Source organism: Calonectris borealis, chromosome 28 (assembly GCF_964195595.1).
Source record: "Calonectris borealis chromosome 28, bCalBor7.hap1.2, whole genome shotgun sequence".
In the NCBI taxonomy this organism is placed as follows: Eukaryota; Metazoa; Chordata; class Aves; order Procellariiformes; family Procellariidae; genus Calonectris; species Calonectris borealis.
Window position 1 is genome coordinate 2,479,825 of NC_134339.1, and position 27,073 is coordinate 2,506,897.

The following is a 27,073-nucleotide window of genomic DNA, read 5'->3' on the forward strand; positions in this document are numbered from 1 at the left end:
CTGGCCCTCTCGGGAGTCTGGGGCTGCCAGTGGTGTGGGGCACGGCTGGGCCCTGACCAGCTGGCACTCCCTGCCTTGCCCGGCACCCACAGCCCTTGCCAGCACCCCCTGCCCTTGCCCAGCACCCACAGCCCTTGCCCGGCACCCACAGCCCTTGCCAGCACCCCCTGCCCTTGCCCAGCACCCCCTGCCCTTGCCTGGCACCCCCTGCCCTGGCCTGGCACCCCCTGCCCTTGACAACACCCCCTGCCCTGCCCTGGCACCCCCTGCCCTTGCCTGGCACCCCGCTGCCCTGGCATGGCACCCACAGCCCTTGCCGGCACCCCCTGCCCTGGCCTGGCACCCACAGCCCTTGCCAGCACCCCCTGCCCTTGCCCGGCACCCACAGCCCTTGACAACACCCCCTGCCCTGCCCTGGCACCCCCTGCCCTTGCCTGGCACCCCGCTGCCCTGGCATGGCACCCACAGCCCTTGCCGGCACCCCCTGCCCTGGCCTGGCACCCACAGCCCTTGACAACACCCCCCGCCCTTGCCCGGCACCCACAGCCCTTGACAACACCCCCTGCCCTGCCCTGGCACCCCCTGCCCTTGCCTGGCACCCCGCTGCCCTGGCCTTGCACCCACAGCCCTTGCCAGCAACCCCTGCCCTTGCCCGGCACCCACAGCCCTTGCCTGGCACCCCGCTGCCCTGGCCTGGCACCCACAGCCCTTGCCGGCAACCCCTGCCCTTGCCCCGCACCCAGAGCCCTTGTCGGCACCCAGAGCCCTTGTCGGCACCCAGAGCCCTTGTCGGCACCCAGAGCCCTTGCCCTGGCACCCTCGGCACCCCCTGGCCTGCTTCTCCCCCCCGCGCCCCTTATCACAGCCCTGGGCGGGGGGGGGCGGCCGAGGCCTGGCAGGGTGAGGGCAGCCGGCCCCCCCTCCCCTGCTCGCCCGGCACAAAGATGGCGGCGGCGGCGCCCTCCCCCGGGCGGTGCCCGCACGTGCGCCCCGCCCGCCGCGGCCTCCCTGCGCGCTTCCGCCCGTCCGCGGGGCTGGCAACAATGCGCGCTCCGGCGGCCGGGGCGGGTCATGGCGGTGAATTACGCGGCCGGGCTCTCGCCGTACTCGGACAAGGGCAAGTGCGGCCTCCCCGAGGTGAGCGCGGCGCGGCGGGGCCTCCCGGCCCCACTCGGGGCCTGCCTCGGCCTGACGGGTTTCCATGGCAACCGGGCCCTCGGCCCTATGGGTGTCTCCCGTGGGGCACTCAGCACCAGGGACGCCTTTGAGTGTCCCCAGGCCCACCCCGTGGCCCCCCCAGGCCACCCCATGGCTCCCTCCATGTCCCACCCAGGCCCACCCCATGGCTCCCTCCTTGTCCCCACCCAGGCCCACCCCATGGCTCCCTCCTTGTCCCCACCCAGGCCCACCCCATGGCTCCCTCCATGTCCCACCCAGGCCCACCCCATGGCTTCCTCCTTGTCCCCCCCAGCCCCATGGCTCCTTCCTTGTCCCCCTCAGCCCCATGGCCCCCTCTTTGTTGTCCTCCAGGCCTAGCACTATCCCCCTGTTTTGTGTCCCCCGCTAACAGGGGCTCCCAGCCACATGGGGACCCTTTGTGGGTGGGTGACCCCCAGGGGGTGGGTGTGAGGGGCCTGTCCCAGGCACCGCGGGAGTGATCCCAGCCCAATGCCCCCAGCGGTGCTTGGGAAGCTTAAAACAGGTTTTGGGGTGAGGGGACAGGGACATGCAGGGGCCTGTCCTGACCCCGGGGGGGGTGAGGGGACAGGGACATGCAGGGGCCTGTCCTGAGCCTGGGGGGGTGAGGGGACAGGGACATGCAGGGGCCTGTCCTGAGCCTGGCGGGGTGAGGGGACAGGGACATGCAGGGGCCTGTCCTCAGTCCCTGTCCCCAGGAGACCGGGCTGGAGAAGCATCTCGCAGAAATGAAATCCTGTGCCCATGCCAGAAAGTCGGGTGGGCACACGGTCCCGTCCAGCCACAGCGTCCCTGCGTCCCCCACCTCCATGGCTTCCCGTGCGGCTCACCGTCCCTCGGCCCTGTCCTGTCCGCAGAGCCAGTGGCAGTGCTGGTGACAGCTGGAGTTGAGCACACGTGGGGTGGCACCAGGTTCGCTCCCGTCCTCCCGCTGCCCGGCGGTGCCCTGGAGCCCAGCCACTTCTCGGGGTATCAGCTGCCTGTCAGTGAGAACAATAAATACCCTCGTCCGCATTAGGTGTTTTAAGCCCTTACCCTGCATGGAGGTGGTTTATACAACACTGTTTCTCTCTGATTAAATGCTTTTATCATTAAGGAATGCGAAATCTTCTTTCCTCTCGTGGATAAGGAAGAATTGTGATTTGCTGGGTCTTTGTGCCGGGAGGTGTGTAGGATCTATCCCTGCATCTCTCCGTTCCCATGGTGGTTTGTCTCTTCTGCTCAGATTTTTGACCCGCCGGAGGAACTGGAGAGGAAGGTGCGGGAGCTGGCGGACTTGATCAGGAGTTCCTCCAATGTGGTGTTTCACACGGGGGCTGGAATCAGCACCGCCTCGGGGATTCCCGACTTCAGGTAGGGACGGTGGGCAGCAGGCAAGGGGTTGGGAGGATGGCACCTTCTCCGAGTCCATCTCACGTCTTGTAAAGCTCTGGACTGTGCTCCCTGCTACCCCAGCCAGACCTACCCCATCCCTGCTGTCTGGTCCTGGGTCCAGCTGAAAATACCCTTTTCCTCCTCCACACCCGTTTGACGTTAAGCCGTACCCACAGAAGCGCTACAAGCGCTCTGCTTGCATCAACGACAAAAATCGGTGGCAATACACGACCTTCCTTTAGCAGTGCCTTGCTCATCCTCCATCGATAGTGCTTGTGGTGTGTTTACAACTGTGGTCTTAGAGCCTGAGATCTCAATTCTCACTCTTTCTGTCCCCATTGCTGCAGGGGACCCAATGGTGTCTGGACTATGGAAGAGAAGGGGCTTTCCCCAAAATTCGACACTACCTTTGAGAATGCCAAGCCCTCCAAGACTCACATGGCGCTGCTGGGACTGCAGAGAGTCGGCATCCTGAAATTCCTGGTCAGCCAGAATGTGGACGGCCTTCACGTGCGCTCAGGATTCCCACGGTACCGCCTCTCCTGCCCTGTCCGGGTCCCTCGTGCCTCTCCCAGCCGCCGCCACGTGGCTGCTCTTGCTGCCCGATTAGCGTGGCCTCACGTGCAAGCGTTTGATGCTGGGGCTTGATTTCCAAGGCTGGCTTGGAAGCTGTCTGCCCACTGATATTGGGAGTGGAAACTGGGATGTGCTGGTGTGGGAAGGGGTACATAAACCAGCTTGAATTTAGAGCAGAGAGGTTATGGTAATAATTCAGAGGGTGATGAAATTAAGTCAGCCTCAGCTGATGCTCTCTAGAAGTACACCCAGAAGCCTTTTGTTCACAAGTAGAACGAACAGGTCGCGGTGTTGAGCCATCTCATGTTACCATCCGCCAGCTGAGTGGCTGTAGCTGTCGGTGCCGTTGTGAGCAGCACGGCTGCGCCGCGTGACTGCCTGGGGGCTCGTGGCCCAGGGACTGAGATGTCGGCTTCAGGTAGGGCACGTGCTCCTGGGAACTGGGCTCAGAGCTGCGCTCAGGGCACACGGTCCTTTCCGCTGCTTCCGTACCCATCCAGAGGGGTGAACGGACAGGAGGGAGGACGAGAGCATCTGAAACTGCTCCTGCTGCTTGCAGAGCCGCGTGTCGCCCTGTTTTATCAGCGTTGCTAGAGCTGTCTCAGAGCGCTAGATCTTGTGCTATTTTACGGTTTGCTTAAATTGAATTTCTTGAGAGAAAATAAAGGCAGTGCTGCCCCAGTGATGAAGATAGCCTTTTTTAGGGCCTAAGATAGCCTTAAAAAGCATTTTGTCTCTGAATAAATTTGCAAAACTGCAAGGGTGGCAAGACGGAGAGAGTCCCGCAGTTGGAACTGGTCTGACTTACCGGCTGTGGTCTCTGATTTCCTTGCCCGCTGCGATGAGGTCAGGGATCCTGCGTAGCCGTGTTCCCTCTGCGGGGAGCTGCGACGTGTGGGAGCCAAGGGTACAAGATCTCCGCTCCCTGCATGGGTGGGGACTGAAGTGCATTTAGCAACGCAGTGGCTGTTTCAAAGATGTCCTCAAAGGAACCTGCCTTTCCATTAGCACTTACGCAACAGGCTTTTTTCCCTTCAAGAAACTTCAGCCTTTCATAAAACCCATTTCCAGCACTTAAGACCAGCGAGCGATTGTCTTGTGAGGCAAACTGCTTGGAGCTGCCTGGAAAGGAAAAGGAGAGCAGCTGAATTCAAATAAAATAAAACGAAGGTAGTTGGGATGAGAACGAGGAGCATGAATCGGACCTCAAAGAAGACGTATCTCGCAAACGTCTTCAGCCATCACGGGCTGAGCAGAGAGCTGCCTCCAGGAGGTATTTCCTATTATTAAAAGCCCTGAGTCCTGGTTCCTTCTCCTAGCGCCACATTTGCCTTTTTAAACTAAACAACCATGGGAAAAAGAATAGGAAGTAATGACCAGAACTCAGCTGTGCTCCCTGCAGCCCAGTGCCACTGGCTCCCGCTCTGGTTTAGCACAGCTCTTCCGCCCAAGCGAAGCATGTGCTTAAGTAAGCGCTGCTGAATTGGGGCCAGAATGGGGGAAATCAAGTCAGTCCTGTCTCCATCCACCCTGGAGGAGGTTCCCAATCACCGTGGAGCTTGTAGGAACATAGGGAGAGTGTGGCCTTGTTTTCCTCTAGCTTCTGCGCTTTGAGGCTTGCGCTGAGCTTGAGGGGAGTTTTAGTCAAACGAGCGGCAAAGGCCTGGAACCGTGCAAGGACAGAGAGGAACGCTGAGTGCTGAGAAGAGCAAAGATCCAGTTTACTACTGGGCGCAGAGAAGATTTGAGGCTGGATCAGAACAGGGGCTAGAATTGGTGCTGGAGATGGAAGCATTTAAAATTAGAAAGCCAGGACATGCCATCCCTCCCCTTAGTCCCAATTGTGGTGGCCACAGCGTAGTGCTTTCATGATGGAGCTGAAACCGTGGCACAGAAGGCCTCTCGCCAGGATCTGAACATGTCCTCTGGGTCTCCCCTCCCCCACGAGAGGGACAGCTCTGCCCAAACTCCCTTCGAACAGTATTTCTTGCGTTAAATGCACAAAGCGGTGCTCAGTGTGCCATAGTTTTGCCAGCGCCTGCTTGCCCTGCATGTGATGGCCATGCTCGGCGCAGGGAAGCCCCCACTCTCGGTGGCCGGACCAACGCTCTTCTCTGCCGGACCAACTGCCTCCCTGCAGCAAGGCCAGGTCGTTTTGTGGCACCCAGCACTCCCAGAGCCTGCCTGACACTGGTGCTTTGCCCTGCTGCAGCCATATTTGTCTATAACTGATATAATTCCCTTCAGTGCTGACCCTGTGCTGGGGCACTGTCCCCAGGCCATGGCAGAGGGTCCCTGCCACCCCACGTCACCTGGCAGGTCTGATCCGGCAGAGCTGGAAAGTGGGGAAACCCTTGAGGTGCAGGGCCCCTGGTGAGGAGGGGGGTTTGGGCAGCTTCCCCCGTTGCCCCAGGGCTCTCCACCCTTCCCCAGCTCACCTCTGCCGTTTCTCCCGCAGGGATAAGTTGGCTGAGCTCCACGGGAACATGTTTGTGGAAGAGTGCGTGAAATGCGGCAAGTACGTGAGCCCTGAGCGTGGGGAGGGCATCGGTGGGGTGGGGGCTTTGTTGCTGTCCCTGGGGAACGATGGAGGCCCTGCACACGCCGTGGGGCTGTCTGCCTGGCAGGTCTCTAGCACAGTGTGCGTGGGGTCTCACGGACAGATCTGTCTGTCTGAATCCTAAACCCTGTCAAATGGTGGGAAATGAACATTCTGGGAATTCTCCGTTGCCTGGGAGGCCCTCGGCACATCCTGCTCCTCCTGGCAAGGTGGATGTGCCAGCAGGGCTGCCTGCAGCAGGGTCTGTGCCTGCCGGCTGGAGAGAGGAGAGGAGGTTGCTACGAGCTGGGTTTTCCATCCTGGTTTGTGGCAGACCTCTGGGGCTGTTGGTCAGAGCTGCTGTCAGCAGCGCCTGGTTAGAGACGCAGGCAGAGATCGATGAAGAACTGAGATGCTCCACTCATTGCTTGTGGCTCTGAGCCATCACCTGCTTCCTCCAAGCAGGGTGCCTGCGGTGTGAGGTGTGCCGTATCGAGGGGCACATTTCACAGCGGGTGCCACCTCCCTGCCCTGAATGGCTCCGTCTCTCTTGCAGGCAGTACGTGCGGGACGCGGTCGTGGGCAGCATGGGGCTGAAGCCAACGGGCAGGCTGTGCAGCGTCACCAAAGCCCGGGGGCTGCGGGCCTGCAGGTACGTCTGCTGGGGACGCTGGACGGGGTCGTGGGGTGGCAGGAACCCGTTCACCCGAGCGAGTGGCTCTGGTGCGCAGATTTGGCTTTGCAGGGCTGGCCCGACAGTCCCTCCAGCTCAGGTGAAGAAGCAGCGGGTGTAGGGGACATCTCCAAAAACCCAGATAGGGAGCCAGCACCCACGTCTCCAAGGGGTCCCAGCCACGCAGCCTCCTTTGGGGGTTTCTTCCCACGCCGGTAATCTGAGCATGTCCTAGTGCTGGAGGGTGCCCTGCTGTGGGGTGGCAGCTTAGAGAGCCCCTTCCCCTCCAGCAGGATACGGCCACTGCGCTGCCCCGGTGCTCCTTGCCTTCAGTAGGGGAGCGTAGACAGTGTTTCCAGCTCTGCAGCTGGAGGTACCCTGAGGGGATCTGGCATGCAGACACGCTCCGCATGCCCCTCGTGCTTCCTCACCCAGGCTCACCGGGCCCAGCCCCGTTGCTTTTCTCATCTAGGCTGGCTGCGGAGCCAGCACAGCAGAGCCGGGGGCTCCAGGCTGTGGGGCAGAGCTCTGCTGGCTCAGCTCTGATGCTGGGGAATGAAAGATGCATCCCAGCTCTGAACTGGGACAGCAAAGCAGCTGGGGCTTTGGTGGCATTGCAGCAGCAGCCACAAAATCCCTCATGTGGGTGAATTCTGTGCCTTCCCTCACCTGCCGGTGAGTCACCTCGGCTTGTCCGGGCTCTCTCTGTCCCTTCGCAGTGCTGGGCCAGGGAGCGTGGGACAGGATCTGGGTCACTGTCCCCTCTCCCAGGGCAGCTCTGCTTCCTGTTCCTGCCTGGCAGGGGGAAACCGTGGTGTCCCTGTGTGTGTTTTCTAGAGGGAAGTTAAGAGACACCATTCTGGACTGGGAGGATTCCCTGCCCGACCGCGACCTCACGCTGGCAGACGAAGCCTGCAGGTACTGTGCGTGGGCTCTTCACGCCGTGGCGGCTGCTGACGCCTGCGGCTCACGGTGCCCTGGGAGACTGCCCGGGCTCCCCGTCCTCTGCCCACACCACAGTGGTCCTTGGGCCATTTTGTCCATCGGCTTTGTTCATCGTGTTTTGTGCCTCGCAGCCCTGAGCTGTGCCCACAGCACAGCAACGCCCAACCCTCTCCCCAGAAAGTGGCCAAGAGAAACCACAACAAATTCTGGCCACAGCTTTGCTTCCCGACTGGAAAGCTTGTAGCATCCACACTGGAGCAGAGTAGGAGAAGCAGCCGGCAAACAGCCACAGCTTTTTCTCTGCCCTGGATGTTTTGTCTCCTCCCTGCAGGAAAGCTGACCTCTCCGTCACTCTGGGGACCTCTCTGCAGATCAAACCCAGCGGCAACCTCCCGCTGATCACGAAGAAGAGAGGAGGGAAGCTGGTCATAGTCAACCTACAAGCAACCAAACACGTGAGTGAGAGCATCCTCGCTGCTCTGAGCTCGGAGCAATTTGCTCTGCGCTGCTCCTTTCCCCTCGCTTTACTTGTTTCAGCCCCATCGCAGTTTAGTCCCCACACATCGTCCCCTCCCAGGCGGCCAGATAGAAGAATGGTCTCGTTTAGCAAGCAAACAGGCTGGGCTTCCCTCGTTGGAGGGTTTAAACCTGCAACCCCCGATAAACACCTAGAAATGGAAGGTAAATCTTAAGAGCAGAATAAAAACTCAGCCCAAAGCCTGATGTATCCTCTGGTGAATTAGTCTGATGAAATAACTGCACACACGTAACCCATGCCACGGGGCAGAGGAGTTGGGTTCATGTTCAGCCCTGGTTTTGGTGCCCTAATTGTCCAAAGTCTTTCGAATAACCAGAGCTGGGGGGTTTCTGGGATGTCATTAGAGCTCCCTTGTCCCTGGCCCACTCTGTCCTGGGCTCGCTAGCCTGGCTCTGCATCCACCTCCCCGTCTCTGGGCTGTGTTTCAAGGTGGGGACTGCCTGCCCACACCCTGCTAGAGCCCCACCAGCCTGCGGCGTAGCCGGGGAGCGGTGCCAGACGGGGTCAGGGTCTCAGTTTGTGTTCCACCAGGGGTGATGTCTTAGGAACAGGAGCCCTGGAGCCCGCATGCAGCTGAGCCATCACCCAGTCCCTGTCCCCACGCGCTCCCTGGGAGGGGACGTTTGTCCCGGCACACTATGTTTGTCCCTTAACACCGTGCTTGCCCTCGCTCGCCCCAGGACAGACAGGCCGACCTGCGCATCCACGCCTATGTTGATGATGTCATGACGAAGCTGATGAAGCACTTGGGGCTGGAGGTCCCGGAGTGGACGGGGCCGGTGGTGGTGGAAAGCGCTGAGCTCACCAAGCCCGAACAGCTCTTCAAATTTGACCCCGGGGTTCGCGGGCTGCTGAAGGAGGAGCCCCTCTCCCAGCACAACGGCATGGGTGGGCTGTGCCCAGACCTTGGGACCACGCTGGTGGAGCGCCGTGACAGTCTGAAGCAGGAGTGTCCCAGCCCGGACACGGGGCCAACGACAGTGAAGAAGATGAAGGTGGAGCCTCTCCTCACCTGACCCAGACTGTTCCCTGTCTGTCTAGACACTCGTCTGTGCCGCTTTTCCTACCGACTTTTTTTTATACCCTTAAACATTGTCCCTTTTTTTATGTAAGTATTAAATACACTTGAATCGCATGTGTCGGGGCAGCTGCACCCACCGGCCTGAGAAGGTGTCACCTGCTTGAAAAGGACCGAGCATCTAACTCCTTCTCTGCGAGGAGATGGTTGTGGGGTCCAGCAGACCTGGAGGGGCAGAGGGACGAGGGTGCTCAGCGCTGGGGCGATGACACAAAGGGGATCGATCACTGACGCCATCTCAAATGAAGCTGGGGCTGGGCAGCGGTTGGGATGAGCCCATCCCTGGCTGAGCTCTGCCCGCAGAGCCGGTCCCGTGCGTGCTGGTGATCTGGGGGATGTCGCTGGGTGGTGGAAGGGGACTGGTGCTGGCCGAATCCTGGCCTGGCACAGGGCTGGGAGCTGTGGGATGGTGCCCTGGTCCCGCTGCCCTCCCCTCTGCCTCCTCCTGTGCCCGCTGCTCCTGGCGCAGCCCCAGGCTGGGTCTGGCCACGTCTCCCAGCTCCATGGGACCCTGTTGCCTCATGGCAGCTGGGCACGAGGTGTCCCTGGCCCAAGGGTCCTTGAAAGCTTGTGAATCACCCCATATTACACTACAGCAGGTGGATTTTTTCCAAAATACCTTTTATTTAGAGATGAAAATAAAGCTTTTAAAAAAAAAAAAAAAAAAAAGAATAAAACCAACCAGTTGCAACACCAATAGCCCAGGGCCCCTCCAGATCCCTCATCCCCATCCTGAGTGACCCCGTGTCCCTTCCGCAACTCCTGCTGCACCCAGGGGACAGGAGCAGCCCCTTCCCTCCCAGTAAGGCCAATGGGAACCGATCTGATCTTCCCAGTTCACAGATACAAGCAAAGCCAAGTGGGTCCAGCATCTGCCCGCGCCTGGAGGCTGATCCTAGAGGGGCCACCCCGAGGGCTTGTCCCATAGGGGATGAGGTGTTGAGCCACCCCATCGCATGCCCCGTGGTCCTTGGGTGCTGCTTAAAGCTCCTCAGCCGGCTCCAGCACCGTGGGCCTGCTGTGGTCAGCGTTGGTCCAAGCCAGCGATGCCAGGCCGTGGTGTGGCACGGCGCCGTCCCCAGAGACGGTGTTGGCTCCATCCCCGTCCCCATGGGTCAGCCCCTCTGACGCAAGCGGCTGCGTGCCGTTACGGGGGGAGGTTTTGCCCGAGTGTGGGGTGAATGTGCGGCCACCGAAGGCTTCGTGCAGGGTCTCGGGGGCTTCACCCAGGCGCTCCGGCCACAGTGGCTCCGGGGGTTTGTCGTCCCCGGCTTGGGGCTGTGTGTAAGCCACGCGGGAGGCGGCCGCATTGTGCAGGGACCTGGAGAAAACTGAGTGCGAAGGAGGGTCAGGGCCTGCTCCAGCGCCCGGACCTCCTGGCACAGCCCTGGCGCAGCCCTCACCTCGCACGGGTCTGAAGTCGCCGTCCGCCTTGGCCTTGCTGGGGGCGAAGGGGCTGATGGAGGGGAAGACGATGAGCGCAAAAGAGAGCAGCAGGACCTGGGGGCAGAGAGGGGACCAGGTTCTGGGACACCGCTCCCAGAGTGGGGGCTGGTGGCAGAACCAGAACTGCATCCCTGCATCCCTCCCTTTGCACGTGCCCCTGCCAGCGTACCTCCATCCATCCCTTCCTCCATCCATCCATCCTCGCGCGCCTCCATCCCTTCTTCCGTCCATCCAACCTTGGAGCATCTATCCCTCTGCCTTAGCACACATCCATCCCTCCGTCCGCCCTTCCATCCACCCCTGCCAGCACGTCTCCGTGGGTCTGAGAGTCCCTCCCTCCCTCCCTCCCTCGAAGCAAGGAGCCTGGGGGGGGTGGGGGGCTCCACACACCGCGATGCAGGTTCCCGTCTGCGCCGCCTTGTTGCTTGACTGTACCACGAGGGCCTGGAGCTTCTTCAGCTGTTCCAGGAGGGACCTGGGGACAGGGAGAGCCCCTTAGCACCTCCAAGCCCCTCCTGCCCCCTGGCAGGTCTGGCCGAGGGTCGAGGCGGGGAGTCCCAGCCCCATCCTAGCCCCCCTTGTCCCCATCCTGCCCCGGGAACACCTACGAGTTCTGCTTCTCCAGGTGCAAGACTTTCCTCTGCAGCTCCTGGTTCTGGGCCGTGCACGCCGACATCCTGGGGGACAGGGAGAGGGGAACGAGGTCGGGGAGGGGGGGACAGCTGGGGGGGCCTGGCAAGGAGCAGCGTGCCCATCACCGGCCAGCCGGGTGCCCCCAGGGTGCCTGGGGTGCGGTGGGGTGCCAGCCCCGGGGTTGGTGTGCAGCTGTGCCCAGAGCAGGGGCTTGGGGGCCGTACCGGCTCTCCAGCCCATCGATATATTCCTTCTTCTTCTTGCGGCTCTCCTGAGCCGACTGCTTGTTCCTGATCTTCCGCCGGATCTTCTTCAGCACCCGCTCCTCGTACTGGGGGAAACGGGGCGGGGGGGTCAGGGCCGCCGGGGCTGGGACCCCCCCAACTCCGTGCCCTTCCCAGGCACGGTGGGACCCACCTTGGTGAGGGGCAGCTGCGTGGGCAGGGACACCCCCTCCTTCGCCAGCAGCTTCTTCTCGTCCTCCGTCAGCACCAGCTCCTGGAACTGCCCCTGGCTCTGCCGCAGCAGGGAGCCGGGCACCTGCGGCTGCTGCGGGGCCAGGGATGGGTGACGGCCCTGGGGGTCACCCCGCGCCTGGCCCCAGGGACCACGGCGGGGACCAGGGTGCGGGGATGGGGATGGGATCGTGGTCCAGGTGTGGGAAAGGGGATAAGTGTGGGGACAAGGAGGGATGGGGACACAGGGGTGGGGACTCACGGCATCAGAGCTGCCTGAGAGCAGCAGGTCCTTGACGGTGAGGGTGCAGGACGCGGGTGGGGAGACCACGGGCAGGTCCTGGCTCTCCTCCAGGAAGAAGCCGGGGTGCCACATGTCTGGGTGAGGGGAGAGTGGAGGCTGTCAGCAGTCCCGTGTCCCCCTTTGCCCGCAGTGTCCCCAGTGCAGGACCCTCACCCCTGCCATGGCCCCAGAGCTACGGTGACCTGCTGCCACCTACCAGTCCAGTGGTCCCGCACGCTGTCCCCCCAAATTGTCCCTCTGGTCCTGCCCCAGCCCTCCCAGAACACCCGCGCTGCTCAGCCCACCTCAGCACCCCTAGTCCCCCCAAACCTCCCTTCTCTTCCAGTGTCCCCCCACCAACACCAGTCTGCCCAGTTCACCCCAGTTCCCAAGTTCTCCCCACTCCCCCCGGCTCCCCCTCAATCCTCCAGACCTCCCAGTTCTCCCCAGTCTGCCCAGTTCCCTCCAGTCCCCCCAGCTCCTGTAGTTTCCTCACTATCCCCGAGACACCCCAGCTCCCCCGTCCCCCTCAGCTCCCCAGTGTCCCCAGTTCCCCCCAGTCCCTCTAGTGCCCCCCAGCCTGGTCCTTTGCCCAGTTTCTCCCTCCGTGGCTCACCCAGGTCGATGGAGACCTCGGGGTGCGGGACCCCAGCCCCCCCCGGGAGGGGCAGAGCCCGACAGGGGTTGGCGTAGGGGTACAGGGCCTCGCCGGGACCCCCGTCATAGCACCTGGGGGGGCTGTCGAGCTGGTCAGAGGGTGGGTCCTCGGACACCCCACTGTCACTGGTGGCCGGGGACCAGCCGGGTGAGTCCAACACTGAGTCCCCGGAGCCCAGGATGGAGCTGAGGAAGTCCTCGTTGTCCTGGGCACGCTGAGGGGACACGGACACATCTCACCATGGGGTGCCCGTCACCCTGGGGTGCCCACAGGAGCTGCCCATGCTGCGGGGTGGTCCCAGCTCCCGGGCAAGGCGCGGGGATGGGGCTCTCCTGCCAGACCCAGGGGTGAGGTGGGGATGGGCCCCCGCCCCCAGCCCGAGGGACTCACCCCGTCCTCGTGCCAGGCGCCCGGCGGCGTCCCCAGCTCCACACCACGGAGGATCCCATCCTGGCAGTCGAAGAGGAGGTCCAGCAGGTCGAGGCTGTCGAGGCTGCCCACGCCAGAGGCCATGGCTGCGAGGTGGCAGGGTCAGGTCCCTAACCAGTCCCCGTGATCGCCCCCCCACCTTTCCCCCCCCTCCGAGTCACACAGCCCCAGGGACACCCCAAATTGTGGGGCGAGTGAGAGGGAACATGGGTGGGCATGGGCACACGCGTGCGGGACCACGGGAGGTGTATCTACATGCGTGTGCACGTGTGTGACCGTGTGTGTGACCATGGGGCCGTGTGCGTGGCTGGATGTGCACGTGGCCATGCTGGCACATGCGTGTGCGGAGCTGTGCGTCTGTGCAGCCACATGACCATGCAATGTGCACGTGTGTGCCCGCGCAGACATGGGTGTGTGAACATGCGCACACACATATGCTGGCACCTGTATGTGAGCACATGTGGGCACATCTGGCAAAGCCCTACGTGCACGCGTGCGAGAGGGAGAGCACAGGCATGCAGGGGCTCAGGGGCACGGCAGTGCCCCCACTCCCTGCCTCCTTCCAGCAGCTGAAACTCCCAAATCCTCTATTTTTTCCCCCAAGAGAACTGCAGAGACAGGGGCTCCTCACAGGCACCCAGCCCCACCGTGCCCCCCAAGTGCAGGAGCCCTCAGACCCGAGGGTTGGGTCAGCTCCCCCGTCCAGCGTGTCCCATGTGTGCGACCGCTCTGGAAGATCAGGTTAATCATTTTGGGTGGGAAGCAGAGGGGGAGGAGACTGTTGCCACCGGCCGGCCCCGAGGAGGGGACTCAGTCCTGCGCCGCCACTGCCACCCCAGGCACTGCTTGAGACCCCGGACTCAGAGAAAACCAAGGGGCCAACTGACCAGTTGCCCAACTGGCCAATCAGCTGACTGACAACCCAACTAACCAACCAGCTGACCAACCAGTTGACCAACTGACCAACCAGTTGACCAGCCAAATCAATGAACCAATCAAGAAACAGACCAAACGGTCAACCTGTTGACTGACCAAATAACCAACCCACTGACCAACTGACTGACCAGTTAACTGTCTGATTGATTGATCAACCAACCCACCACCCAACTACCCAACCCACCACTCAACCACCCAACCCACTCCACCCAACCCATCACCCAACTGTTCTTCCCAACCTATTAAGCACTGACTCAAGTGTCCTTCAAGCCAGGTTTGGGAACAGTTGTCATTACCGTGATGTTTGGCTGGCCAAACCAGGCAAGGGGCTTTATTGCACCCTGTCCATCGTCCTCAGTCCTTCCACTGAGCCCTGATGGCCCCATGGAACCATCAGGTAGAGGGACCCCATTAAGCGCTGGCAGCCAGGACATACCTGTGTGAGATCCCACTCCCAAGGATCCGTCCTGTCTTCTCAATCTCCTCGGTGCACAGGGGAACAGGCCGGACACTGAGCCCAGCCACCTCCTCCTCCTCCTCCGTGGTGCCCTGACCCAAGTGGCAAAGTTTAAACTCCAACTGCACAGAAATAACGTCTCGGATTGCAAAATCTCCCGTCCCTGATTGGGGACGGCGGTGAGCGATGGCAGGGCCACCCTGGGGATGGACCCGCTGTGCTCCGTAACTCATTAGCCAAATGTTTTTGTCCTCCTCCGCCAAGCGGGGCAGGAGGGGCCCGGGGCTGGTGAGCGAAGTCCGAGCGCTGTGATTGTCCGTGAACTTTCACCCATTTTTGGGGACAATTTCCCTTTTTTTCAGACGAGCATATTGGCATTAATCGCATTTTATAGGTGTTGAGAACAACATCCGGGGAAGATGTTGACTTGGACTCTACCACTTATGGCTTCCTCCACAACAAACCTCGGTCCCCTCTGCTTCCTGCGGCCAGGGCTGGCCCGGACGCCTGGGTTCTGCTGCCTGCCCGGCCACTGCCTGCCGCCAGGGCTGCCTGCACCCTCCGTGCCTCAGTTTCCCCTTGGCTGTCTGGGGGCCGAACACGCTACAGCTTGTTGGCCGCTGTGTTCATCCCTCCCCGTCGCCCCGCGGTGAGGGTGTCAGCTCAACGCGTGTCACCCTCCAGATGAGTGGTGACACCCTCCAGGGGGAGGGATCCCCCCGGATCCCCTTCGCGCAGGGAGGGGACGGGTGAGTCAGGCGGCGTGTGACCGAGGCGTGGAGCGGGGACAAGGCCGCGTCCCGTTATCTGCCGCTCGACGCCCTCTGACCGAGCGCCGCTCCCTGCTTTATGGCCCCGCGGTGGAGACGGGAACCCCTGGAACCGAGCAAAGGGCGCCCGCCCGCCCGGCGCCACGTTCCGCCGGGGCTGCTAATTGCCCGGCTTCGTTAGGGCCCTCGAGCATCCCCTGGGCCTGCTGCCCGGGGTCGGGCAGGAGGGCAGCGCGGGCAGGGCAGGCAGGGGCTGGGGGGCTCCTGCTAACTGCTAATTACTGACGAGGCAATTAGTGCTCGCTCCCTCAGCACAGCCGGGGGCCGCCCGGTGCCGCCCCCGGCCTCAGCCCTCGCCCCTCGGCCACGGCTGCCCCCGCCTCCTCCCTCCCGCCCTCTCCCCCTCAGCGACCTCTCGCGAGACTCCGCCGCCCCGCCCCGCCCCGCCCCTCTCAGACCCCGCCCCTTCTGCCTCCCCGCCCCCTCTGGCCCCGCCCCTCGCGCGCGTCCCCGCACCACGCGGCCGCGCCCCCGATAGGCCCCGCGCGGCCCCGCCCCCTCTGGCCCCGCCCCCGCGCGCCCCCGCGCCGCGCGGCCGCGCCCCCGCTAGGCCCCGCAGGCGCGGCCCGGCCCGGCCATGCCGGCCAAGAGGAAGCCGGTGCTGCCGGCCCTCAACATCGCCCCCAGCGCCGCCGAGGGGCCGAGCCCCGACGGCTCCGCCGAGTGAGTGAGTGGCGGCGGGGCCCGCCCAGCCTGCGCCGCGGCCGGGGCGGGGGGCACCGGGCCTGGGGGGGCCGGGACAGGGCGGGCACCGGGCCTGGGGAGTCTGGGGGGGCCGGGGCAGGGCGGGCACCGCGTCTGGGGGGCCGGGACATGGCGGGGACGGGGCTTGGGGCCTGAGGAGTCTCTGGGGGCCGGGGCAGGGCTGGCACCGGGCCTGGGGAGTCTGGGGGGGCCGGGACATGGCGGACACCGGGCCTGGGGGGGCCTGAGGAGTCTGTGGGGGCCGGGGCAGGGCGGGCACCAGGCCTAGGGGAGCTGGGACAGGTCTGGGGGGCCAGGGCAGGCCTGGGGGAGCCGGGCGTGGGGGGGCTGGATGGGCCCAGCCTGGGGGTGCCTGGGGTGAGTGAGGGGTTGGAGAGCCAGAGCTGGGGGAGGGAGGCAGGTTGGGGGTTAGAGGGGCTGGCTGGGCTGGGGCAGGTGGGGCTGGGCTGGGGCAGGTGGGGCTGGGCTGGGGCAGGGGTGGAGGCTGGGTTGGTCCCTAGGTTTGCTGGGGAGGTGGCGGGGAAGGCAGAGGAGGCTGGGGGAAGGTCTGGGGGCAGCTGAGGCCTGGGCTGTGTGGGGACCAGAACTGGGGCTGGGATGAGGACCTAGACTTAGGGGGCACGATTTGGGGCAGTAATCAGGGCTAGGGGGGGCAGGACGCGTGGGGCAAAGGGTGGTGGAGCGGGGGCATGGGCAGTGCTGGGGGGAGGCAGAGCATGGGGGTGCTGGGTGGAAGGGGTGGGGTGAGACCCTCCTGAACCATCGCCCTAGGGGTGTGGCGGGGGGGGATAACAGGGTGGGCAGCAAATGGGAGAGAGCAGCTGGAGCCTGCGCCAGCAATGGGAGCTTGGCAGCAGGTGCTGGAGGAGCACAGACACCCCTTTGTGATTGGGAGCGGTGGGTTTGGAGGGTGGCGGGGGGTCGTAATGGAGAAGGGGGTTGCTGGACACCCTGGAAACCCCTTCTCGTGTTTCGCAGTGAAACCCAAGCTTGGCTTCTCATGTCGGGAGAGGGAGAGGTTGCTGGTGCTGCCGTTGTCTCCGGGCTGAGCTGTGCTGCCTCTTTAAGGGTTGAAGGATTTTCCCTACTCCTTGGCTTTCCCAAAACAGCTGACTGCACTAAAGCTCCTCTCCAGAGGAGATGTGCGTGTTGGGCAGATATTGCACCATGGGTCTCCCTGTCCGTGTGACCCTGTCAGCACTGGAGCTGAGCCCTGCCTCTCTCCAGAGCTTTGCTTTAGTCTCGCTGCTACATTAGGGGCTGAGTATGTGTCAGACGAGAGTTTTCAGTTATTTCTCTCTGCTTCCCTAAAAGAAAAAACCCCTCTTTCTCTGGCGCTGCCCTCACAGTGTCCTGACCGTCCCTCCTCTCTCCTCCTCCCCTCTCCAGGGCAAATCTGGTGGACCTTCAGAAAAAGCTCGAGGAACTAGAGCTGGACGAGCAGCAGAAGAAGCGCCTGGAAGCTTTCCTCACCCAGAAAGCCAAAGTGGGCGAGCTGAAGGACGATGACTTCGAGAGGATCTCCGAACTGGGGGCTGGCAATGGTGGTGTGGTCACCAAAGTGCAGCACAAACCCTCAGGGCTCGTTATGGCACGGAAGGTAATTGGGGGCAGGAGGAGTGGGCTGTGGTGCTGTGCTGGAGCGTCTGGCACTCGCCCCGGCTCTGGGAGAGCCGGCTTCAGTTGGGATCTCTCCGCCCTGACCCATCTGCATCCTAACCAGCTCACCTGGGTCGGGACCATGGTCCCGGCTGCCCCCACCTAAGTTTTACGTGGAGCCTCTCCCGCTTCACCTCTGAGCTGCCCTGCCCGTCTCCGAGTCCTCCCCCGGGAGAGACCGCGCTCTCTGCGACAGGCCCTGGGGTTTGGAGCGCCTTGTGTGAAAACATAAGGTCTTGGGTTTGTTTCTTTTTTCTTCCGGTGAAGCTGGTTTTAATGAACTCAGCTAAAGTGGATAGAAGCAGCAGGAAGCAGGATCTCTTGAGATCCTAGGTCGGGGCTAAAAAGGACTGGAAATGGCAGGTGGAGGGATGGGTTTGGAACAAACACGTTCCTCGCCCCTCACCACCCACTTAACAGATCTCCAAGGTAGTTCTGAGCAGCTGTGACAGTGGTTCCCCTCAGACTTGGGTTTATGGGCAACATCTTCTACTGTGCTGCCCTGTAGTAGAAAATGAGGAGATGCTTCATCTGCCCATTAGAAAAGGCAGCGCTCGGTGAGAACAGTGCAACCGCTCATCTGTAGGACAGCTTCCTGGAAAGTCTCTGGTCTCACCTGCTGTAGGGATGGTTTAGTGGGTCCCCATGAGCAAATCCGCATCTCTGAGTGGCTTCACTCAGAGCTGAGCTCTCAGACTCTTCCGGGGCGTTTGATTTGGGAGCGTTGGGTGTCACCGAGTGGTTTTGAGATTGTTGGGAGCTTCGTGTTCAGAAACTGAAGCAAGGGCAAGCTGCAGCACTGCTCTTCTTCCTGCAGAGACCGGCGTTTGTAGGCTGGCGGGAAGGACGGACGTGCCTGGGTTTGGGTGTCCTAGAGCTTACAGTAACAGTGGCTCTTTTTTCTGACCTGCCATTGTATTTTCTAGCCTCTGGCTTCCCTACCCACAGCTGTGTTAACCGATTCTACGTGGAGCCCAAGGAATAAAGCAACTGCTCTTTCACGTGCATAATCTTCATGGTTTTTTTTACTTTGTGTGGTTTCCTTGATATCAGAGCACCTCTTCTTATGAAGAGAACTTATGAAAGCGTTCCCATCTGCTGAGTCAGATCTGCATCAAGCTTCTGATTTGTCTTTCCGCTCTGTATCCTACATGATCGCCGCGTGTTACATGGCCGGCAGTTGCTTCAGTCGCTAACAGGCTGCACAGGGCTCTACCTCTCCCTTTATCCTTCATGTTAGTCTGCAAGTGGTAAAAAGTCTATGCCAAAGCAGAGCTTCCCTGGAAGACTTTGTTTCTTTCCAACACTCAGGACTTGCTCACATGGTTCCTGTAAGTTGTGGGTTTTTTTTTTTCCCAGGCATTACACCTTGAATATTTTTTTCTTTCTTGGCAGCTGATTCATTTAGAAATCAAACCGGCCATCAGGAATCAGATTATCCGAGAGCTGCAGGTGCTGCATGAGTGTAATTCCCCATATATTGTGGGTTTCTATGGAGCCTTCTACAGCGACGGAGAGATCTCCATCTGCATGGAGCACATGGTGAGTCCCCATTCCTCCTCTGCAAACCGCTGCTCCCTGGACTGTTCTGAATTGCATCTCCCTGAGACCTGAAATTGCAGGTGAAATGGGTTAGGGTGCTGGCAGCCGCGATGGCTCCTTGCTCTGGCTGCAGCAAGGCCACTCTGCTCCTGGTAGGAGCTGCACGCTCCTGCTTAGGCATCGAAATGACAGAGAGATCGACTTTTTGGAAAGCGGAAGCAGAGGTTTGGGGGTTGGCCAAACGGAAATGTTGTAAACCTGCCGCCCTACAGAGCTTGCCGTCAAGCACAGTGTGTTTTTTCTGTTGTCTCTGGCGGAGAATAGTCTTGTTGCCCCTCCGGATCAGTGCTGACAGTAGCATCTTTGCATTTACCACTGATGGAAAGGAAGCTAAGAACTAATAGCAAGAAGTAGAGCTGATAGAAGATAGCACTAAAATAGTTTTCAGCGAGAAGCTTGAGCTCTGATCACCAGATATCTTTTTTTTTTTTTTTTTTTTTTGCTGTAAAAGGAGTGTGCTCGATGCTGAGTCGTTGCAGACAGCTGAGCTGGGATGCTATGTACTGCTTGTACACCACTTGCCCTCCCTGGGCACGCTTGCCTGTACAGCCAGCTGCTCTGTTTTCCTGCCGGGATTGGCGTGTTGGTCATTTTGCCGTTCTTTATTTTAGGATGGCGGCTCTTTGGATCAAGTGTTGAAAGAAGCCAAAAGAATTCCTGAGGAGATCTTGGGGAAAGTCAGTATAGCGGTGAGTTACGGCGGCTCTTCAGGCTTCCAGAAAGGATTTGCTGGACACAGTTTGGGAGTAATGCTTGTGTTGCCTGGGAGGCTTGCTTTGTTTCCCCGTACACGCTTTCCTATCCCGACCTAGGGCAACAGGGGAGGGGGAAAGCATATTCCCAACCGCTTTCCATAGCTCCGACCCCTTGTGTTGCACTGGCTGGTGTTGACTGCTCCTGGAGAAGATTTGGGAGAAGCTTTCTCAGGCAGTTAACCCAAGATCTGTGATTGACTTGGTGATAAACTGCAAACCCTGAAACACATGGACACTACGGGGCGGCTTTCCTCACCAAGCTGCAGTGTGGCAGCACCCGGAGTTTATGCAACGTGTCCTGCCAAAGGGAACGCACTTCCCTTCCCAGCTCTGATCTCATCCTGTCTTTGGTTTCCTTCTAGGTTCTGAGAGGCTTGGCGTATCTGAGAGAGAAGCACCAAATCATGCACAGAGGTGAGAGGAGGAACCTAAAAATAACTACCTGCAGTACAAGTGCCCTGTATTTTACCTGGAGTTGCATTTACACTCTTCTCTCTTGCTGTTGTCAGATGTGAAGCCTTCTAATATCCTGGTTAATTCTCGAGGAGAGATTAAGCTGTGTGATTTTGGGGTCAGCGGTCAACTCATTGACTCCATGGCAAACTCTTTTGTGGGAACTCGGTCCTACATGTCCGTAAGTTCCTTTCAGCTTTCGGCTGTTTGTTTGTTCGGGGTTTTTTTTTTTTTTGACAATTTGGGTTCAACTCTGCTCTTACAGAGTCAGCGTGTAGTGTCCGATTTGCTCATGGTTTTGCTCTGTGTTTCCATCCTCATCTGGACTGCCCCGTTCCTGGTTCACATTGGGGTGAGCCCAGAGGCACTCTCCTGTGCCGGAGAAGCAGACACCTCTGCGTTCTCTCGAGGAGCCGGTGTCCTGTCGGCTCCAACCTGTGCCTGGATAGCAGTGGTACATGTGGAAGTGCAGAGACTTAGAGGGGAAAGATGTTTCAGATCCTACAAATACTTCCATATTTTATTTTGAGTGTTTGTGCATTCAAAAACATCTTCGTTTTCTGTATGCAAAGCTCTTTATCCAAAAAACTGAGTGTGGAGGGGACGTAGATGCTGGTGCATGCACCTCGGCTGCTTTGACCATGTGCACTTGCTGCCAAAATGGGGGTAAAACCAGTTTAGTGCAGCTGGGTTTCGGTACAGACTAATGGGAAATTAAAGCCAAATTGGAGTCAGCCAGTGAGAGTGAACTGCAGGAAGAGCTGATTGTGCCTCTCCTTTAAGTGAGAATCACAGTCAGCTCAACTGCAGATAACAGAGCGCCCGTAACAATAACGTTACCTCCTGGCTGGCTCCCAGTCCCCAGGTCCTGCGGGCTGAAAGGCGGGGGGTAGGTGGGGGTCTTGTCCCCGCCCCGCGTGTGGTCGTGGCTGGGAATGAGGGAAGCCATCAGACTGCACTTCTGTGCTTAGGTCTGAGCTGCTCTCATATTTTGGGAATGGTTATTCAAGTACAGTTATAGTTAGACAGTGGCTATTTAAAAATAATATCTCCTTTGCACTCAGCCACTGGGTCTGCACAGCTGACTCAAAGCTGCTGGTGTGGATGACTTGCACTGATTTATTTATTTTTCTTTCAATGGTAAGAGCCTAGAGTGGATTTTCTGCTCCTCAGATTCCTCTTGGGTATTAACCGGAACAAACAGGAAAAATTTTGTTAATGAATTGAGTTCATTAGATCTCAGCATACAGAGAGATAGATTCCTACTGTCTACTCTGTCTCCTAGCTATAAGCAGCTGTAAATGCTGCTCAGCTGTAGCTGTTGATGAGATGCGTGCAAGTGCTTTATGTTTGCACGTGATCTTTCTTTTGCATCCCCTTTGCACATGACGCCTGTGGGACAGTCCTTCCCCTGGAGGGGTGGAGAGCTGAGATGGAGAGGCCGTCAGGATATCAAGTCTCATCTATTTAATTTCAATGCATGATATTTATGACTTTGATTTCTGCGTCAGTGTGTGTTTCTGTGGTCTTTCCTTCCAGCCCGAGCGGTTGCAGGGCACCCACTACTCGGTCCAGTCCGACATCTGGAGCATGGGTCTGTCGTTAGTGGAGCTGTCTATCGGAAGGTACCCAATCCCCCCGCCAGACTCCAAGGAACTGGAAGCAATATTTGGCCGTCCTGTGGTGGACGGGGCAGAGGGAGAGTCTCACAGCATCTCGCCGCGGGCCAGGCCCCCAGGACGCCCCGTCAGTGGTAGGGGCTGTCGTATGCATTGGAAACAACACGCAGATGTGGGGGAGAAGGGGTCGGGTTTTGTTTGGTGTGGCTGGGTTAGCCAAAGGCCGTTTTGGATGAGGTTGTGGCGGGGAGGTGAGTGTTTCTAGGGAGGCCTCTCTCTGCAGAGCAGATGGAGCTGTGTCAGTGCTCCAGCAGAATCCACTCAACCGCGGAGGTTTGTAATTCCTAATGAGTGCAGGCGGGACTCTGGTCTTGCATGGGGAGGTGAGGAGATTGCTCTCAGGATGCCAACCAGGGCCTATTAAGATTTTGAAGTGCTCAGTTTATCTGCCTTTAGACCCTGCTGTGTCCCACAAGAAGGCTCAAGCCACGCAGCAAAGCACCCCGTGCTGGGGACGATGCAGGCTTTCGGGATGTGGACCCCTTGGAGGAGATGCTTTGAAGGACGCTGTCACAGCCCATGTTGCTCCTCAGGCTTTACCTGTGCTGCCAACAGGTTCTTTTCAAGCTAGGGGCAGCTTTTTGGGAACAGCTTTGCTGGGAGCTCTCATAGAAGTACCAAACTGGCACAGGGGTTTGAAGGAGGCTCTGCTCGAGCCATTTGCTTGGAAGCAGAAGGCTCTAGAAGCACTGCCAGCCTGCCACAGCAGATGGTCTGGTACTCTCCAAATGCTCCAAGCTAGGAAATAAATCTGGACTATAGGCACGGTGAAAGAAATCTGAAATTTCAGAATGCGTTTTGGTTTTCTCTTTGTTTTTTTTAACCGCGAGTCAGTTCCCCAGTGGGTTGCCTCTGCCTCTCCCAGCAAAAGTCCCACAGCACACATGCTTTTCACATGAATTGAGGCCCCTTGCTGTCCCTGAACAGCCTCTCACCACTGTTTTCATCATCTTAATCACACAGGCCATGGGATGGACAGCCGGCCTGCGATGGCCATCTTTGAATTGCTGGATTATATAGTTAATGAGGTGGGTATTTCGTTACCATCGGCTCTGCCGGCCTTCCCTGAGGTACCACAGTGTTGTGTCCACTCTGCTGAGTCAGGGTGGGCTCCAAAACCTTTGCTTGAACAGGGGCTTTTCAATAGAGAGCCCCTCTGAGCTGCACTGGCGTCCTTTCCTTCTCCCCTGTTCCCTCTTCCCATCTCTTTGTATCACAAAAGTATCTCTGGTTTTGGAATAAGGCTCTGCAGGGGGAGGCTCATAATACCCTTGAAAGAGGGGAGCAGTGAGGGGAGCTCTTGGCTGTAATGACCTGGTCCTTCTGCAACCGGCCGTTTCAAACGTGCTCCTCCCTAGATCAGCAAAGGGTGAACGCGCCCTCTGCGCAGATGCTGAGGTTGTGCACGTTTTCTCAGATGAAAATCCTTTAAATGAGGGTGCTAAAATCTCAGGCTGAAATGTCCATGTAGGGTCCATCCCACCAGCAAGTGGAAAGAGCGACTTCCCCTTTCAAGGTGATGGGAGTTGACCCCCAATTATCGTTTTTGGAATGTCCTCGTCCGCCGTAGGCGTTGCCAGAGCTGGGATTTGCACGGTTGGGTCCGGAATTGTGACGCTGCAATTTCGGTCTCCCAGCTTTGGCAGTGATTCAGCATGGGGTCCCCCCAGCTGCACGTGGTGCTGGGGCAGCAGTTTGCAGGGTAAGAAATGGCAGGGAGCGGTTCCCTGGTTGCGAAGGGCAGCTTGGAGGAGGAGGATAGCCGTAGAGCGCAGCTTTTCTGCAGCTCATTAAAGACTGTAGGTGACACTCGGCTTTTTGACCCATTAACACACAGTGATGCAGAAAACCCTTCTCTTCTCTGCAGCCACCTCCCAAGCTGCCGAACGGAGTTTTCACGCAAGATTTCCAGGAGTTTGTAAATAAATGGTAAGGATTTCATCTTATGGCTGAAGATGGAGGCCTGTATGTACTCCCTCCCCAGCTCTGCGGGCTGCCGCTCCACCCAAAATGTTCAGCGTAACGCAATATTCTCCATGCTCTGTAGGTGATCTCTCCCTGGCTGCAGTGTGATCCTGCATGGTGCTGGGAACTCCTGCCTTGGGAAGGGTTGAACTAAAAGCAGTTTATTTGTGGTGATGCTTTGCAGTATCCCAGCACCTTCTAAATATGAGCCTGGCAGGGGGATGGTGGAGCAGATTGCTGGGGCTGTGAGTCACCCCCCAGCCTTGCAGGCACCAGCCGTACACCACCGACTTCCAGACCTTCTGATGGGGGGGGGGGGACGACACCTGAAGATGCTGCCGCAGCTCCCGTTAAATCACAGAGATTGGACATCACAAAAATCACTAATGCCCACCAAGCGTTAGGTCCTTTTCTCCATTTGCAGGGCACAGTTCATCCACACGGTCTAGAAGAGACGGATCCTGCAGCTCTCCCTAGGAGCTGGGCTGGTGGCGACGACGCTTTCTGAGCCGTTTCCATGCTGCCAGGCTCCTGGGGAAAGCAGCCAGGAGGCCAAGTGGCTTTTGGTGAAGCTGGAGACCTCTCCAGCCAGATAACCGGTTTCCCACAAGAAATGTCTCAGCGTTGGTTTTGTTCTCTTGTTCTTCTCATTTCAGCTTAATTAAAAATCCAGCAGAACGGGCAGATCTGAAGATGCTGATGGTAAGTGGGGAGAGCAATTTTCTTTCTACAGTGGGGTGGCACCAGATTTGCAAACTGCTGCCCTGTCCCTCTGTGCCTCTCGTGCTCAAAAGGCTGGAAACTCCCAGGCTGAGCTTAAGATGAGCCAAATAGAGCCCGGGAGAGGGAGTGACTCACCTGTGATTCAAAGGTGGTGATGGTATCTAGCCCATGCGGAGTCGGGGATGGGAACCACCCGGCTGTCCCGTGTCTGTGAAGGTGCCTGGGACAAACCTTCGCCTCCCGAGCTGGGCAGAAGAATATATGGGCTGAATATGAGCCGGCAACGTGTGCTCGCAGCCCAGAAGGCCAACCGTGTCCTGGGCTGCATCACCAGCAGCGTGGCCAGCAGGTCGAGGGAGGTGATTCTCCTTCTCTACTCTGCTCTGGTCAGACCCCACCAGCAGTGCTGCGTCCAGCTCGGGGGTCCTCAGCACAAGAAAGACATGGAGCTGCTGAAGCCTTGAAGATGATCGGGGGGGCTGGAGCACCTCCACTGTGAGGGCAGGGTGAGAGAATTGGGGTTGTTTAGCCTAGGGAAGAGAAGGCTCTGGGGAGACCTTATAGCAGCCTTGCAGTGCTTGCAGGGTCTACAGGAAGGATGGGGAGGGACTCGTTTATCAGGGAGTGTAGCGATGGGACGATGGGTAACAGTTTTAAACTGAAAGAGAGTAGACTTAGATTAGATATTAGGAAGAAATTCTTTACTGTGAGGGTGGTGAGACACTGGAACAGGTTGCCGAGAGAAATTGTGGATGCCCCCTCCCTGGAAGTGTTCAAGGTCAGATTGGACGGAGCTTTGAGCAACCTGATCTAGTGGAAGCTGTCCCTGCCCATGGCAGGGGGGTTGGAACTAGATGATCTTTTAAGGTCTCTCCAACTCAAACCATTCTGTGAGCCCAGTTTAACCATGTTGACCTCAGCTTAACTCCTCAGCATCGTGCTGAGCCCCTGAGCTACATCTGGGTGGTCCCACGTAGCCCTTGCAAAGGAGGTGGCCTGTGTCCTTGTGTGAAGGTTGTCCTGTCCTGCCTGTGCTTCTCCGTTACCTTCTGCCCCCGGGGGAGCAGGGTTTGCCGTCCAGGGGCAAGCGAGGACCACGGGGGGTGCAGGCACCTCGCTCTGCCTGCCCGTACAGAGCAGCGTTTTGGTCTGCTCGCAGGCAGGGGCCCTGCAGGCTCTGCTCTCCTTGAAATCTTCCTTGCTCCCATGCCTGTGTGTCGACTGCGTGGTCAGCATGGATTAAAATCCCAGCCACAGGGCTGCAAGGAGCAAATATTTCCTCAAAATCTGCTTGAGAGCAACCTGAGCTGTAGCACCAGGATCTTCTCGCCTCTCCGGGGTCTAGCCCACGGCACGGACCTGGGGCTGGGTTTTGGGAGCCGGGGAGCAGCCGGCGATGCTCCTGACCCTGTTTCCCTTCGCTTTCAGAGTCACACCTTCATCAAACGCTCCGAAGTGGAGGAAGTGGATTTTGCCGGCTGGCTGTGCAAAACGCTGCGGTTGAACCAGCCCAGCACGCCCACCCGCGCTGCCATGTGAGGGCCGAGCCGACCGCCTGGTGTCAGTACATCTGCCTCTGTCACCATTTCCTCTCCTTCAGTAAATGACAGAACTGCCCTCCTTCCTTCTCCCCGGCCCCTTCTCGCCTCGCGTCCCAGCGGCAAAGCACCGTCCCCTCGGAAGCGTCTTTATCGGCCGACCCCCCCAGCCAAAGCGGGGTTGGTTTCTTTTGATGTGGGGGTTGTTCTAGGCCTCTGCTCCAGCTCTGGAGCTCCTGACACTTGGGAAATGTGGTGCTGCTTATGTTAATTTTTCTTTTTTGTTTGTTTTGGTTTTTTTTTTTTTTGGAAACATGTTCACTTGGGTTAAAAAAAAAAAAAAGACGACAATAATCGTGTGTGTGCACGTTTGCATGTGTGTGAGAGACGGTGGCAGGGGATGGGGACAAGGGCTTGCGCAGCAGACGCTTCCCCTCCTCCCTGGTTTTCACGTGGGCTCTGGGGCAGAGAAATCAGTGGGGCCAAGAATGGAGAAACGCTGTCTAGGGTGGCCCAAAACTGTCACCGTCCTGCCAGGGGCGGCCGGGGACGAGGTGGGTGCCCTGCCGACGCGGGCAGGAGGGCTGCGGGATGATTTATGGCTGAGCTGGAGAAGAGCGTAGCAGCGAGCTTCCTCCCGGCCCGTCTGCGGGTGGAGGAGAGATTTGTATTTTCTTCGTTTTCTTCTTAAACGGATGTTTTAAAGCCTGGTCTTGTCACGCACTGGATGTTTAGTGAAGGGTCTTGATCCGTTGAGCACGGGCCGAGCTCTCGGCTCGCGATGGGAGGGAGTCTGGTGGGAGCTGCCGGGTGGGCGCATGAGCGGCTCCCCCGGGACCGTGGCTCGTGGCTTTAGGTGCCGAGGGGAGAGCACGGGCTTTCCTTCCCTGGCTCCTTCCAGCGCAGAGAGGCAGGAGGCAGAGCCCGGTTGTCCGCCATGGCCAGGG

General features: G+C 59.2%; 3 protein-coding genes across 6 annotated transcripts; 2 read left to right on the plus strand and 1 right to left on the minus strand.

Moving 5' to 3' along the window:
* Positions 1–992: 992 nt before the first annotated feature.
* SIRT6 (sirtuin 6) lies at positions 993–8,977 on the plus strand. The gene is made up of 8 exons (XM_075175820.1): positions 993–1,137; positions 2,423–2,550; positions 2,919–3,101; positions 5,606–5,665; positions 6,243–6,338; positions 7,197–7,277; positions 7,636–7,759; positions 8,523–8,977. Exons 1-8 carry the CDS (start codon positions 1,072–1,074, stop codon positions 8,856–8,858), a joined length of 1,074 nt encoding a protein of 357 aa, XP_075031921.1. The 5' UTR covers positions 993–1,071; the 3' UTR covers positions 8,859–8,977.
* Positions 8,978–9,606: 629 nt separating this feature from the next.
* Positions 9,607–14,230, minus strand: CREB3L3 (cAMP responsive element binding protein 3 like 3). Its single transcript, XM_075175819.1, has 10 exons — positions 14,197–14,230; positions 12,786–12,910; positions 12,354–12,609; positions 11,717–11,832; positions 11,417–11,548; positions 11,224–11,330; positions 10,975–11,043; positions 10,757–10,841; positions 10,324–10,420; positions 9,607–10,251 (listed from the first exon to the last, which is right to left on the minus strand). The coding sequence occupies exons 2-10, from the start codon at positions 12,906–12,908 to the stop codon at positions 9,902–9,904; spliced, it is 1,335 nt and encodes a 444-aa protein (XP_075031920.1). The 5' UTR covers positions 12,909–12,910; positions 14,197–14,230; the 3' UTR covers positions 9,607–9,901.
* A 1,333-nt stretch (positions 14,231–15,563) lies between these two features.
* MAP2K2 (mitogen-activated protein kinase kinase 2) lies at positions 15,564–26,834 on the plus strand. 4 transcript variants are annotated; one of them, XR_012677543.1, is made up of 13 exons: positions 15,574–15,710; positions 17,142–17,352; positions 18,807–18,953; positions 19,625–19,702; positions 20,131–20,182; positions 20,278–20,402; positions 21,761–21,974; positions 22,297–22,455; positions 22,864–22,928; positions 23,768–23,829; positions 24,522–24,567; positions 24,737–25,094; positions 26,017–26,106. XR_012677543.1 is itself a non-coding variant. In XM_075175382.1 (12 exons), exons 1-12 carry the CDS (start codon positions 15,625–15,627, stop codon positions 26,125–26,127), a joined length of 1,356 nt encoding a protein of 451 aa, XP_075031483.1. In that variant the 5' UTR covers positions 15,574–15,624; the 3' UTR covers positions 26,128–26,834. The 4 variants fall into 4 exon arrangements, 3 of the variants coding, with proteins under 3 accessions (XP_075031484.1, XP_075031483.1, XP_075031485.1); XM_075175382.1 differs by lacking the exon at positions 24,737–25,094 and having other exon boundaries at positions 26,017–26,834; XM_075175383.1 differs by lacking the exons at positions 22,297–22,455; positions 24,737–25,094 and having other exon boundaries at positions 15,564–15,710; positions 26,017–26,834.
* Positions 26,835–27,073: the final 239 nt, after the last annotated feature.

Bases quoted from the DNA above. Each gene is read 5' to 3' on its own strand.
- SIRT6 (XM_075175820.1), top strand. From the start codon at position 1,072: ATGGCGGTGAATTACGCGGCCGGGCTCTCGCCGTACTCGGACAAGGGC. The intron at 6,339-7,196 runs GTACGTCTGCTG...TGTGTTTTCTAG, and splicing joins CGGGGGCTGCGGGCCTGCAG to AGGGAAGTTAAGAGACACCA. The intron at 7,760-8,522 runs GTGAGTGAGAGC...CGCTCGCCCCAG, and splicing joins ACCTACAAGCAACCAAACAC to GACAGACAGGCCGACCTGCG.
- CREB3L3 (XM_075175819.1), bottom strand. From the start codon at position 12,908: ATGGCCTCTGGCGTGGGCAGCCTCGACAGCCTCGACCTGCTGGACCTC. The intron at 10,842-10,974 runs GTAGGTGTTCCC...CCCTGTCCCCAG, and splicing joins CACCTGGAGAAGCAGAACTC to GTCCCTCCTGGAACAGCTGA. The intron at 10,252-10,323 runs GTGAGGGCTGCG...CTTCGCACTCAG, and splicing joins CGACTTCAGACCCGTGCGAG to TTTTCTCCAGGTCCCTGCAC.
- MAP2K2 (XM_075175382.1), top strand. From the start codon at position 15,625: ATGCCGGCCAAGAGGAAGCCGGTGCTGCCGGCCCTCAACATCGCCCCC. The intron at 19,703-20,130 runs GTGAGTTACGGC...GTTTCCTTCTAG, and splicing joins TGGGGAAAGTCAGTATAGCG to GTTCTGAGAGGCTTGGCGTA. The intron at 22,456-22,863 runs GTTCTTTTCAAG...TTAATCACACAG, and splicing joins TTTACCTGTGCTGCCAACAG to GCCATGGGATGGACAGCCGG.